The sequence below is a fragment of the Anas acuta genome, chromosome 23 (genome assembly GCF_963932015.1).
Source record: "Anas acuta chromosome 23, bAnaAcu1.1, whole genome shotgun sequence".
NCBI classification, from domain to species: domain Eukaryota; kingdom Metazoa; phylum Chordata; class Aves; order Anseriformes; family Anatidae; genus Anas; species Anas acuta.
In genome coordinates, this window is record NC_089001.1 from 5,925,561 (window position 1) to 5,938,897 (window position 13,337).

Genomic DNA, 13,337 nt, shown 5'->3' on the forward strand with positions numbered 1-13,337 from the left:
AATGAGCCACGTAGGCTCAGGCATGGCCCATGAGGCTTTAAGTCAGTGAACATGAAGGTTGCCAGTGACTCCAGTGGTCTTCAAACCACACTTTTACAAAAAGGCAAACCAGTAATGGGGCCTGAGAGATCTGAAGTGTCTTGGCTTCACCAGGAATGGGTGTGAAGACACAATTTCAGATTTTAAGGGCTGGTGGCTTTGACCTGAATCACTTTGAAGCTGATGAACAGCCCCACAGGAGCATGTTTGTTGTTTTTGAGGCTGAGTTTCTTAACAGGCAGCTTTGGGTGACCACAAAGTCAGCCGTGACAGTGAGCTCCACCACGACTTTCATAATCCAGCCCCAGACCTGAAAATTACAGCTTGCTCCCATCCCTGCCTTTCACATCCTTCTGCACCTGCTGACTTTGGCTGGAGTTGCAGGTGATAAAACACTACCAGAAAGTCTGTTGTAATATTTCCCCATGCATCAAAAGCATAGGAATTCAGGAGAATTTACGAGAAACTCTGGCAAGATTTATACCCTGGTTCACAAGCCAAAGCCTTTCAAAGGAATTAAAATACATTTCTTATGAGCAGCTGAACTCGTGTTCATGCTCTTAGTGCTATCAGACAGGATTCCTGGGTTTTGCACTCTTGCCAGCTCTTTCAGCTCTTTCTGTTATTTTGAGAAATGTGCTTCACCTCTTCATGCCTTTAGTTTCCATATCTGTAAAATGGGCACTGCAGCTAATTTAGAATTTCTGCATCAAGTAATGTTGGAATGTTGGCAAAGCACTTAAAATTGTGATCGTGGAGTTCTTGATTTCTTGATTTCAGTCTGTGAAGAGAGTAAAATTAAAGCTGATTGCTACAGAAAAGAAGCCTTTGTGTCTCATCTTCCTCCATCAGATTATGTTTCTAAAGGTATGTTAAGAAGTGAGACCCCATAGGGGTTAGCGGTGTCCATTTAAATCTCTCAAATACCTACACACAAATATACCAAGCACATGAGGATTAACTCTAAATCTGAGTGGATTAGTCAAGAAGCTTTGCACGGCAACGTGGAATTGCTGGAGAAAAATATATAAAATTGTCATTTTTGTCAACTTTACAATACAACTTGATCCCCCGTGTATAATGAACAGTAAGCCTGGCAATATCCCAGGATCAGGTGAAGAGAAAACTTTCACTTGGGAAAAACCAGTGGAATTCACAGGGTCAGAGCATCAGAGACGGGAAACCTGAGGCCACCTAGCTCCCTCACCCCGCACCAGGCAGTCCCCACTGGCTGCCCTCCTGGAGCTTGTCCAGCCCTGCTTCGAAGATATATTCACCCATAAGGATAAAAATATATATTTACTCACTCCCTGCTGGGCAAAGACAACTATGAGAGGTTAGGATGTGAAGGACCTGGTTAAATGCACGAAATAACAAGAGCAAGCAGATGACCTCGATCAATGAAGGCTACATGTGTTACAAGTAAGAGGGAGACAGTTCTCTTTCAACAAGTGGGGAGAACATTTAAAATAAAGAAAGCATGCTTTCATACAGAGATTCCCTTTTCCTATGAGATGCTTCAGCCAAAGGGGAGCAGAGAGAACTGCTCGTGGTAACCTCAGTGGTCCCTGTGCTGAACTACACAAGCCCTGCCATGCTGCATGTGGATGGAGGGAGGGGAAAACAAAACATCAGCAAGTGATCACAGGGAAGTTCAGCCCTGACAGATGACCTGAAAAGCTCTGAGACTATGGGTAGAAAGAAGGGAGCCCCACTCTACCCTGCTGCCAGCTACAGGGCAGAAATATGAAAAGATTGCAAGATTTTATTTATTATATATATATGTATATATATATAATTTCTTTTCCTGAGGAATAACTAGAATTGCATTTGATCCACAAAACTCTCCTCACTTTTTTTTTTCTAAAAATTTCCCTGCCTGGAACTGGTTGTCAGTGGCTGCATGACTGGTCACAGATTATTCATAGCCGTAATTAGCAGGTGTGTGACTGCCTGTTTAGCCACATTTTTAGATCTCCGGGCTGGCTCTTGCAAGCTGTCAAAAAGAAAGGCATTATTTTAGGTAAAATACCACTGCAAAACAGAGTGACATTCAGTTTGACGTGTGAGGATAAATTAAGGATGAGGATACGTTAAAGAAAACTCAGAGCGCCTTCGTCACATTCCTATATTCAAGGAGAAATGCAGCTGAGTTTCAGTTGATCTTGGCTTCTTCATTGACCTGTAGCAGTAAATTTTCCCCCCTTTTAGTGTTTAAATAGTTTGTCAGTGAATGATCCCATTCATAAAGCGCTGGTGATGACAGTTCTGCAAAGCTAAATGGCACTTAACTGTGCACCTAATAAATCTGCAACAAAAATAAACAGAGAGGAAGAGGGGAAAAAAAGATTAAAAAAAAAAAAAAAAAAAAAAAAAGATTAACAATGCCAAAGAGCTAAAAAGAAAAAAAAATCGACTGGCAGGTACGAAGGGATATTGTCATTAAAACTGTTTGAAATTGTATTGTGCAGGATTGCTCCCATTTCCTGCGCCTTTTTGGCTGACCTTTGAGTTCTCAGAAGGAAACAGCCTGGGTTGACATTGGGGAGCTCTGTCTTCAGACGTGAATTTGCTGTGGGCAGAGCAGATCCATCGCCCCGTGTCCCTCCTCAGGTACCCACTTCTTACTGGACCTCTTCAGTTAGGGAAAGGGCATCGCCACACTCACAGAAGGCAAAGTTTGCCTCTATGAAATGGAAACCTCGATTCCATGTAGCCAAGGGAAAGCAAATAGTCAAATTGCTGAAAGCAGGAATCAGGTCTGGGTGGACATTAGGGCAGAAAAGCTGGTACTAAAAGATCCAGTAATGAACAAATCTCAGCACGCTTGTGCTACAAACAAGGCGCTTATCACAGCACTACACACTCCAGGAGCAACAGCTTGAATAAATCAACCTAGGCAGAGGTGGCACTGGAGAAATGTCACATGTATTCAAGAACTGTAAAGAAAATCTGAAATGAGCAAAAACACTGAAAATTGACTTCAATAGCTTGGGGGGAAAAAAAAACAACAACCCTAAAAAGTATTTAATGCTATACAGGGAAATGGGACAGTGTGGAAAGAAGTTTGCTATGTTTAACCTCTCTCTTCAATAAGATAATGCTTTCTAAACAAAGGAAATGCAGTAGAGCAGTAATTTTTATAAGCTGCATAATTCTGGATAGGGAATTAATGACTTCGCTGACAAAAATGAGGTTTTGTATGAGAGGGCATGGAGGCAGCTAGAGGTCAAGGGAAAAACGTGTTTTCAGAGGGAAACAAGTGGGCTCAAGGAAGTTTATTAACCGAGACGTTCAGGATTCAGACTGAGACTAATTTTATACAAGACTTTAATTAAAACCCTGGGCAGAAAAAGCAGGGCTGAGCCATCAAAGTGTGCTGATGACAAAAAGCTGAGTCAGATTGCAGTTACTGAAAAGGATTGTATAACCTGCAGAAAAAGCAGGAGAGTGAGGGCTGGAACAGGGGAACGAGACATGGGAGGAGCAAAACACCATGTGGTAATCAGGGAATGATTAACAGAGGTTTCTGGCTACTGAAGTCAGGTGGCCCATAGGGAAAAAAAAAAAAAAAATTAAAAAAAAAATTGTAACTCCAAAATGAGCCCAATTCCTGATGGAGACAGTACAGCTTGGCTGTATCGATGTGTGCAGTTTTTATCACCTGTATTCAAGAAAGATAAACTCAGCCTGGAACAGTAGCAGCAGAAGGACAGCAGAGCGATCAGAGGAAGGAGTTTATCTCATGAGACAAGCCTGCGAGAGCCCAGGGGACGAAGGCTGCGCTGAGATATGATCCCTATCTATAAATACCCAGGGACAGAAGCAGCAGAGAGGGAAAATGGTTTGCACCAGTGGGCAATACTAGTCAAAGACAAAAATAAAAGACAGCTAAATGGGACATACATAAGAGTAGACAGGCAATCAAATGAAGGACTGTCACAGGAGTTTGCCTCTGATACAGCTTTCCAGTAGAAGCAGAAATGTGTGATTCCCCTTAATTTTAACAGCGACTGAAATACTTATGAAAGGGAAGGTACAAGCTAACATGTTCATTTGCAGCTTCGTAGCCTGGAAGGACCCTTCAGACCTGAACTTTAATCTCCTGCCATCAGAAAGGGTCCCACCTTGACAAAGCACCCCGAGCAGTATCAGCAGAGAGTCTTGTTGCATAGGGAAAGGGGAATATTTGTATCACACTTCACCAGCATCCATTTCTCCACCTGTTGTTATTATAACTGCGCTGAGTTTAATCAAACTGAGCTGTTAGGAAGAACAAGCAGGAAATGAAACTGATAAAAATAGGATCCTCCCCGAAGGCCCGCGCGGCCCTCAGAAGTGCTCGGGTTCCAGATTTGGCAGCACTCACTTCTTTACCTGCTCCAGATTTATTTTACAAGACCGGAGCTCAATTTCTTTGCTGGTAGCAGATCTTGAAAAAGAATTATTAGGAAAGAGCTGAAAAGTAGAAAACTTTCCTTTGCTGAAAGAAAAAAAAAAAAGGAAATCCTGCCTTGCACTCAGTTGCTGGGCTTGCAGTAACTTCTGACTTAGGAGAGCCACCACTACAGGAGGCTGATCGTGACACCCTCAAAGGAGCTCTATCTTCAGAAGCAGGATTATCTCTTTCTTGAAAATCAAGATCTCTCTCGGGTGTCTTAAATTCAGACTTTGAAGTCTTTCTTGGCCCCTGTTTCCAGGCCCGCGTCCCACACAAACTGCACACAGTGCCGAGGGGATCCAGCCAAAACCCCGCGCTCGGCTACCTCAGGCTCTCCACGAATTCCTGCTCGAACAGATGGGCTTCATCCTGTGTCCAAAAGGTCAGCAAATCTGGCTTAATTCAGGCCAGGCTGGAAGCCAGGGAGAGGAGCATTCCTCAGGGAGGGGATAACCTGGGCTGTGCCACCAGCTGTGAAGAGCTTTTATGAAAGCAGAGCAAAATGCTGGGCTTTTGCTTGTGCCCAGGTGACCGCATGGCATGAGGGGCCAGAGCTCAGGAAAGGAAATAATGAACCTCAGAGCCTGTGTTCAGCGGGGACAATGCTTGGCTGACACTTCACGAATAATTATTCCATCTCTCCTGGCAGGAGCTGAGAGCAAACGTCAACCCGGCCTCTGCTCTTTGACATCTTCATATTACCGCTCCTGATGGGTGACTTCTCACTGCACAAATGGATCTAATTATTACCTCAGGGGTAAATATTCACTCAGGCACACAGAATAAGGCAGGTAACTCCCAGTCTGGGCTTCTAATCCCATTATCAGACACCTCCTCAGCATCATTATCCTCAATAACACAAAATGAAGCACAGGGGAAAAAATACCATTGTATTTCCAGTAATGAGAAGCACGGACAAGAGAGGAAATAATTTCTCTGAGTCATGCTCCCCACCCAAATAATAGAAATATCTCCGTGTGGAGAAGCAAATGACGTTATGGATTAGCTGCGTTTAATTTTCAGCGTGAAGAGGTTCCTACGTGCAAATGCCAGCACGGAAAGCCAGCCCTCCCTCCTTGGAGGGCCGGGGCTCCTGCTCATTGCCCCGAGGTTTGCAGAGAGCTGCAAGGGATCGGTCCCTGCAGGATGGGATGCTCCATCATTCTACATCAATCCAGGGAGGGACACAGCCAGAGCAATCACTCTGCATGCAGAAAGTGGGTGTGATGGGCAGTTTGCAGTTTGGGGACAGACTCAGGCTCTGGGCATCCTCAGCTGTGCTGTGCCCCTGCTGCCACAGCATGAAGGAGCTCCTGCAGGAGGCTGGGGAGAGGGGTAGGAACCAGGGCTAATTCGAGGTCTGGCTACATGGGGAAATCCCCATCTCTCCAGCCAGAACCTCGAGTGCCCAGAGCACTGAGGCTTGTACGTGCACATACACACACACATGCTAGGGACAGGAATGGGTGAGGGAGGAAAACTGAACCTGTTTTCACTGAGCTGGTGCCATAAACTCCCAGAAGAACAGCCGTGGGCAAGAAACCCCCCAGTCTAGGACCTGTTTGTATAATTATACCTTTAATACACTGCTTTCATCTTGTTTATTTCTCATTTAGCTACTAGATGTCCAGGAGAGTCCGTATTTCATGAGGCACCAGGAAACTTCCACAGAGGGCAGCTGAGCAACCTGGCTTCAAAATTCACCTTCCCTCTGAACGCAATCTTGCTAAACAGCACTCAAGAGCCAGAGAAATCTGCAGGGTTTGTCTGTATCCAGCAGTCACAAGGAAGGATCCCTGTTGCTTTCACGACAGTTTACACCTCTCTTTTCTGACTTCCACAAAGACTACTACCACATCATCATAATTACCAGGTGTCACGGCTGGAGCAGCCACCCAAGCCTCCTAGCTGTGACAGGAAAGGATGCTGCTGACAATTTATGGGCTTGCTTCTTGCATAAATACCGGGACGTGACTGACTGAACTGCATATTAAAGGAGCTCTCAGCCCTGCTTTAACTCAGCTCAGTTGCTGCAATAGCCTTTCCAACACCTTGCAGGTGTGGGACCTCTCGTGTGTAGTTTTACCATAAGGAAACCCCACCAGCTTACTGCAGGCTGTGAGAATCTGCACAGCATCAGAACCGGGTACCACAGCTCTGCTACAACCAAAGGTTTTGCTCTGGCTACAGTAAGAGCTGGGCTCTGACAATAGTCTAGGAGCCTGTAACATTTCCCACCTGACAAGGATGCTAGCTGCTGGTTGGGAAAGATACTAAATGGCCCACAAAGGGGAAGTGCAAAAGGCCCGAATCATCTTCCTTTTGTTTTATCTACAAGAGTTTGGTTACTTTGGTTTTCAGCAAATACTGCAGGCATTTGCCCAAGGGGTGCTGTTGCTTCCTCTACTTTTGACAGTGCTCTGGCATGCTCAGCAGGATTCTTTCCCAGGAAATTTTGTCTTGTGAAATTTCTTTTTGAAAAATGTGTTTCCCACTAATTTCTGGGGAACCAAACCTCCCAGATGCATGAAGGAAAGTAGGCGGCCCAGGACTGGGATGACTGCAGGAACCTCTCTTAGTGAGTAACTATGACTCTCAGTTGTTTGACAAAACAAGTGCTTCAGTGTTTCCAGCAGGTAAGGGATGTGTCAGAACAGCCTGGAGGGGTTAACTCTCTCCATTGGCAGCAGCCAGGCAGCACACATCTCCCTGTTGGCACCTATGGCTCCCAGCAGTGATAAGAAGTTTCCTTCCTGTTACTGCCATGCTAAGGCATAGCTATTACAGTGTGTTGGAAAAGTCTGTTCAGGGAGATTAACAATGTAGGAAGGGACTAGAATGGTGGGAAAGCCTAGATGTCAGAAGGTATCTGGTTACGAGAAAATAAAAAAAATATATATAGATAAAATCAATTTCTGCTAGGGAAAAAATGTCTTTAGATTTTCATAGGGTTCACATCCCAGCACTGAAAATCCAATTCACAAACTCCAGGATTTCGAAGTCTAAAGCTAGCATCTAGCTATGGATTCCCAGAGAAGAAGAATCAACAGGTTTTGTTTGTTTGATTGTTTTTGTCATTTTAACCAAAATCGCTAAATTAAGCAATTTGAGTTGCAACTATGTTTTCAATGTAAAGCAGGAAACATTACTGTGTTCCAAAGATGTATGCCCCCCCAAACACCTATTCCTAAGTTTATGGTAAAACTTGAAAAATCCCAACTTGTGGTATGACACCATGAGAAGAAAGAACAAATTTCTTACAGGATGTTCACACCCAACACCTCAGATCCCATGAGACTTCAAACCCATGCCTTTTTCAAGATATGGACTTGCACCGACGTCTTGTGTTGTAGCCTAACTCCAGTCCAATTGTCCTTTACTCAACCATATTTTGTTCTTTACTCAGCTGTGTTTTAACCATAGAGCATAAGAGGAAATTGACAAAAAAAATAAAATAAAAAAATCATCATTCCTGCATATATGGTTAAACCCCAGAAAAATCTGTCTTTAAAACCCCAGAGAAATCTGTCTTTTGACATAAAGCCAGGGCTTTATGTCAAAATTTTTTAAAGTCCACTTTTGAACAAAATTACTTTTCCTCCAACTTTTTTTTTTTTTTTTCTTCACATAGTTTGATGCAGCTTTGTTTTTCAGCTTTATTTTTCTTTCACATCCTTGTCGTCTCTTTGTTCACTCTTTCCTTTCTTACATCCCTTTTACATTTTGCTTCTGAAAAAAGTGATGGAAAGTGGAACTGAAAACTCACCCAAACACCAATTGCTTTGTATTGGCCTGGAGCTAAACTATTTTTTTAAAAAACAGGACGACAGCCCATTCATCCTTGCTGGGACCTCGGAGAACTTACCATTTTGTAGGATGAGCTCAGTGCTTTGCAAAATTATCTAAACAGTGGGTACAATAAAAGGTGGGTCCCAGCCAGAACTCCGGATATGAGCACTTTCCATCCCTGTAGGGGAGTTCGTATTTCAACATCAGGGCTTGTTTCTTGCTGTTAGAACTGGAAGCCAAACACCCTTGAACATTTGCAAGGCTCAACCCCAAGGGCACACATCTCTGATCAGACTCCCCTGATAGGTGACAAGCCAGCCTAGGACAGGAGGTCTCAGTACCTGGGAGGCAAATACTGGTCTTTGAAAAGATAAAACTGTCTTCAGGACCAGTGTGAAGACACTTGGAAAGCCCTTTGATGCCACTCTATTGGTAAAGGTGAAGCCTTTTTGTGCAGACATTTCAAGGTTCCTCATCTCTAAGGTTTCTGTCTTTTTCCAGGACATAGCAGTATTCCCAAGTATCGAATCTTGCACTAAAGGGACCATCTCATTGCCAAGGGGTCTGACAACATTGCCACTCCAGGGCATGAGCTGAGCACTGCTGATAGAGACAGAAAAATTAAAAAGGCACCAGTGAATTAGCTGGAGACAAGTGCCCAACCTGCACTTCTGCTGAATGTCCGTCTCCTAGAAACTTGTTGCTAAAGCCTTCAGAGACGTGCCATGCCAGTGTTCGGGAGAACCAACACAACTGTTTCTAACAGAAAGGGGACTGGGGATGGTGGTGTTTGGGAGCAGTGGGTATTTGCAGAGATGCAGTCCTGTCTGGTCTTTGAGGAACAACATGCACTTTTAATTTTCTCAATTTGAAAAGCCCGTACAGCTCTAGACCAATGAAAGGTGGTTCAGGAATAACCACTGATTGGTACAAAACTCACAAACATGCCAGGCTTTTAGCTCAGCAGAAACTCCTCAAGATCCAGAAAGAGTTCCTCTCCTTGCTAGGCATGACAGGGTACAGCACTTCCTTGTACCAACCACTGATAGAAGAAGTAGGAGAAATAAAGAGAAATAAACCCAATGGAGGAGAGTCTCAAAACAAGAGGAAAAGGATCACTTGCCTACCTACAACGACTAGGGTCAGTGTTCAACTCTACTAGAATCTGTAGATGTTTTTCTCCAGCTGCAGACGTGACACAGAACAAACAAAAGCAAAAAGATTTATCCAAGAGATAAATAATTGTTTTTACCATTTATCCCCTGCTGTTTTCCTCCCATCCAGACATATACACTCAGAACGTGCTTTCCATGAACATTCAAGAGGCTACCAGGAAAGCCAGTGAAAGTAATTTAGTGTAAGTAAATATGAGACAGCATTTAAAGACAGCTAATTTTGCACTTAATCACACTGAAAAATAAGACGCTAAGATTACTACTCATCTAAATGAGGAACAGAATCATCTTCAATGTCTTATGGACTCATTAAAAACTAGCCCAGACAGCTAGAGTATTGCATTTTTACCCAGATTGACTCATAAGTGATTAGAATGGGATTAGCAAATAAAAAAAGTCACTGGAATGGTTCCCACTGTAAAGTAGTGTTGAGTCAGAAACAATTATTTTCATCTGGGAAGTGGGAAATGACATTTCCCAAAACTTATTTTACTCTTTGCTGGAAAATGACCAGCTTTGTTTGTGTTTTAGAAATTTATCTTCCTCAAAAGGTTTGAGATTTTGTATTTTCATATTTCTCCTTTTCATTGAGTAGCACAGAAACACCACAAGCCTTTTCCTGATTCAGGAGAATATTAGTTTTCTTGTTTCTGTATTTCTCCCCAACCCCAATCTAAATCTATCAAAATCTCCCAAAACAGACAAGGGCACTGGATGTCAGTAATAATAACATAATAAAAGTCCAATATGCATTTTCTATTTTATGGAACACATTTTGGTTGAAAGGAAGGGTATATATAGACATTTTAAAGTTTACAAAATGCTGTGCTTACACTGAGAAGTTTTAGAAAAATGGACTGGAAAATGTCTCCACTTTGAGCCCAGAGAAGTTAAATTTCTTTGATGCATTCCCTGAAGGTCAGGTTGGATTTTTTATTTGTTTGTTTTAAATGTTTACAGAATGATCTGCACAGAAAATTTGATTTAATAACCTCTTTAAGCATCCAAATAAACCCAGTGGACTCTTGCAGGCATTATATTATTATTAATATTATTTTTTATTTTGCAAACTAATTGGTGAAACTCAATAGAAAAATTGTTTCCAGTAAATTGCTCCCTTTACCCTCACTGAGTAATACCACACTTAAGACTTGTAGAAACATTTTATTTTGAGATAAGTGCTGTTGCTACTATCCAAGAACAATACATGACAATTATAGATTTCATAGACCATCTAATCTAATTCCTGTATAAACAGGCTATAGGCCTTTTTTAAATTAAATGCCATTTCAAGTCCAATAGACATGGTTGAACTAAAGCAGTTTTAGGAGAGAGGAAAAAAGACTTCCACAGATAAGGAATCTGTAACAACATACTGTATCCTAATTCCAGCTAACCAGACAAGTGCCAAAATCTGTCCTGCCACCTCTCCCTGTGCCTCTCATGAGTATGTTACGGCACTGTGGAACAAACAATGGTTCAAAGAAACAGATCCCCACATATTTTAATGGCAGAAGAAGTACTTCAGGGCTCACAGCCTGCATTTTCCAACACGACAGGCAAGAGGGAAATCTGTTTTCCCATTTCCATCTCCATGTAAAATAATTAAATGCCATAAAATGCCTGAGATTTTCAGTTTCTTACAAAAGAGCATTGCCCAACTCTGGTGATTTTTTTTTTTTAATTATTTTTTTTTTTATTTAGGTGTATCAAACCTGTAGGTGCACCTAAATACATTGTAATCTACAGATTTAAGTACTTAGCACAGTGAGTGGAGCAATGCACTTCATTGAAGTCAGCTGGAGCTTTGCCATGGAAGTATTACCTGATGCAGATGCATGCGCCATTGCAGAGCAAATGCTGAGGTGGACTTAAAGTCTTTCAAATATCATTGAGCAAGAAGATGGGAAAAGAAAATAAATCCTTTCTCCCCACTGAACACTCCTTGGATAAGTCACTTGAGAACTATGTGTGTGAATTGTTACGCATCCCCTCATTTATTGGCTGTCCAGATATAAGTGTAGGTGGAAAGGTGACAGAAAAAAAAGCTAGAACACCAGTGATCCCACCCTGACACATTCATCTGCACCCAGGGACAAGGTGGCATCAACAGCACCCCTCACCTACCTTCGCAAGGTGCTACAAGGGGTTTGCACAGTGCTTCCTGAGCTTTGGTGTTATGGAAAGTTCGATGACTCCCATTTTCTCCAGTTTGTTAGAATGAAAAACCTAGCCCAGAAGTGTCTGGACATTTTGAAAAAAAAAAAAAAAGTAAAAAAAAAAAATCTAGGATTCTGAAAGAGAAACAACAGCAATGTTTTTATTTATATATTTAATTTTTAATTAAAAAATAAAGGTTATCTTAATACATCTCTTGCAGCCTTTGGGCAAAATGCACCCTTAACAAGACTTTATGAAACATGATGCACATCTGTTCTTGGCACACATCTTAAACGCGAACTTTCTGCAACAACTTCTTAAATCCATCCTTCTCCCCAAACCCTGGAAACATTTAAATGTTCTTTAAAAACCTTACAAAAATTAGAAGTGGGCCCAAAGCAAAAATCCTAGATCCAAGCATCCCAAAGCTTTTGGAGCAGACTCAAATCCAAATCCTCATCTCATTCGAAGTTTTATCCTGGATCACTGCAAATTCACAGACACGGCACCCAAATAACCAAGAGATACGAAATCTGAACGCTGACCTGGGTATCAATCTCTCGTCAGAAGCTTTGATCTTTATACAGAGCCAAAACAAACCCATGGGTCTGAATTCTTTCCTGAAAACGTTGAAGTTGGGCCCATCCCTAACAGAAATAAGTGCTGGTTACATGATGAAATGGTGCTACCATGGCTCCCATTTCTTAGCTGTCCCTGGTCTGAGACCAGACCAAGTCCTCTGTCCATTTGCACTACTAAAAGGCAAGGATAAAGCCAAGCGAACACACTGAACCCTCCAACAGTCATATCACGACACATTTGCCTCCCGCAGCAGGAAAGGAGCCCTGGCCTTCTCCTCTATTTGCCAGGAGCTGTCTCAGGTTTCTAGATGCAGATTTCTCTGGAAATACGTCCAGTTTCTCTGGAACTCCGTCACTATCTGTGGGAAGGCGTACACACGCCACCAGAGAGACAGGTCATCACCACTCACACAGGATGTCTTTGTTCCACTGTGGCCCATGATGGCTGATTCCCAAAGGCACAAAGTGACAAATCTTTCGACTTATACACAAGGTCTACATATATATATATTTATATATATATGTACACACACACAATTACATACATATTTAAATATATATATATATACACACATATATATATATTTGGTTTTGGTTTTTCTTTTCTCTTTTTATCCCCCCTTTCCCTTCGTTCTTTCCCTTTTAACTTAATGGCGTAGCCTCCTCTGAGGAGGGTGCTGGTATATGTTCTGGAGACTTCTCTGTCTCTGAAGAGCCTTCTGGCTTCTCCTCTGTCACTTTAGGTTCCTCAGGGGCTTGAGATCCCTCCAGCTCCTGACTCTGCGCCTGGCTGTTCATTTTCTCTTCTGCTTCGATTTCCTCTGAAGTGGGAATGGAGTTTTTCTTTGGACGGCCTTTGGGCTTCGTTGGAGCTTCCTGCCCACCTTTCAACACCTGGAGCAAAGAGATTAATAGTCAGGATCAATCTGAACATCACTGCTGTGAGACATCCTTTAGAGGGTAGGATGAAATTCAGCTTTGACTTTAGAGTGGATCCATGGTTTGATCACTATTGCAGCTTCATAGAAATTCCTTGCATTCATGGAGTGAGTTCACTCATTACCTCAACTAAATGCAAAAAATACCAGTAAGGACACCTAGAACTCTGGAGCTGTTTAAGCCAGTTTCTACAGTAGGCCCAAAAGCAATCTA

At 42.5% G+C, this 13,337-nt stretch overlaps 1 protein-coding gene across 1 annotated transcript in view; it reads right to left on the reverse strand.

Annotated features, from left to right (window-relative positions):
• Positions 1-11,736: 11,736 nt before the first annotated feature.
• The window catches only part of BARX2 (BARX homeobox 2), a 36,036-nt gene continuing 34,435 nt past the window's right edge, over positions 11,737-13,337 (reverse strand). Inside the window, exon 4 of the mRNA XM_068659241.1 lies at positions 11,737-13,079. Within this exon, the coding sequence (XP_068515342.1) occupies positions 12,828-13,079 (252 nt within the window). The 3' untranslated portion in view covers positions 11,737-12,827. The remainder of the gene's footprint in view (positions 13,080-13,337) is intronic.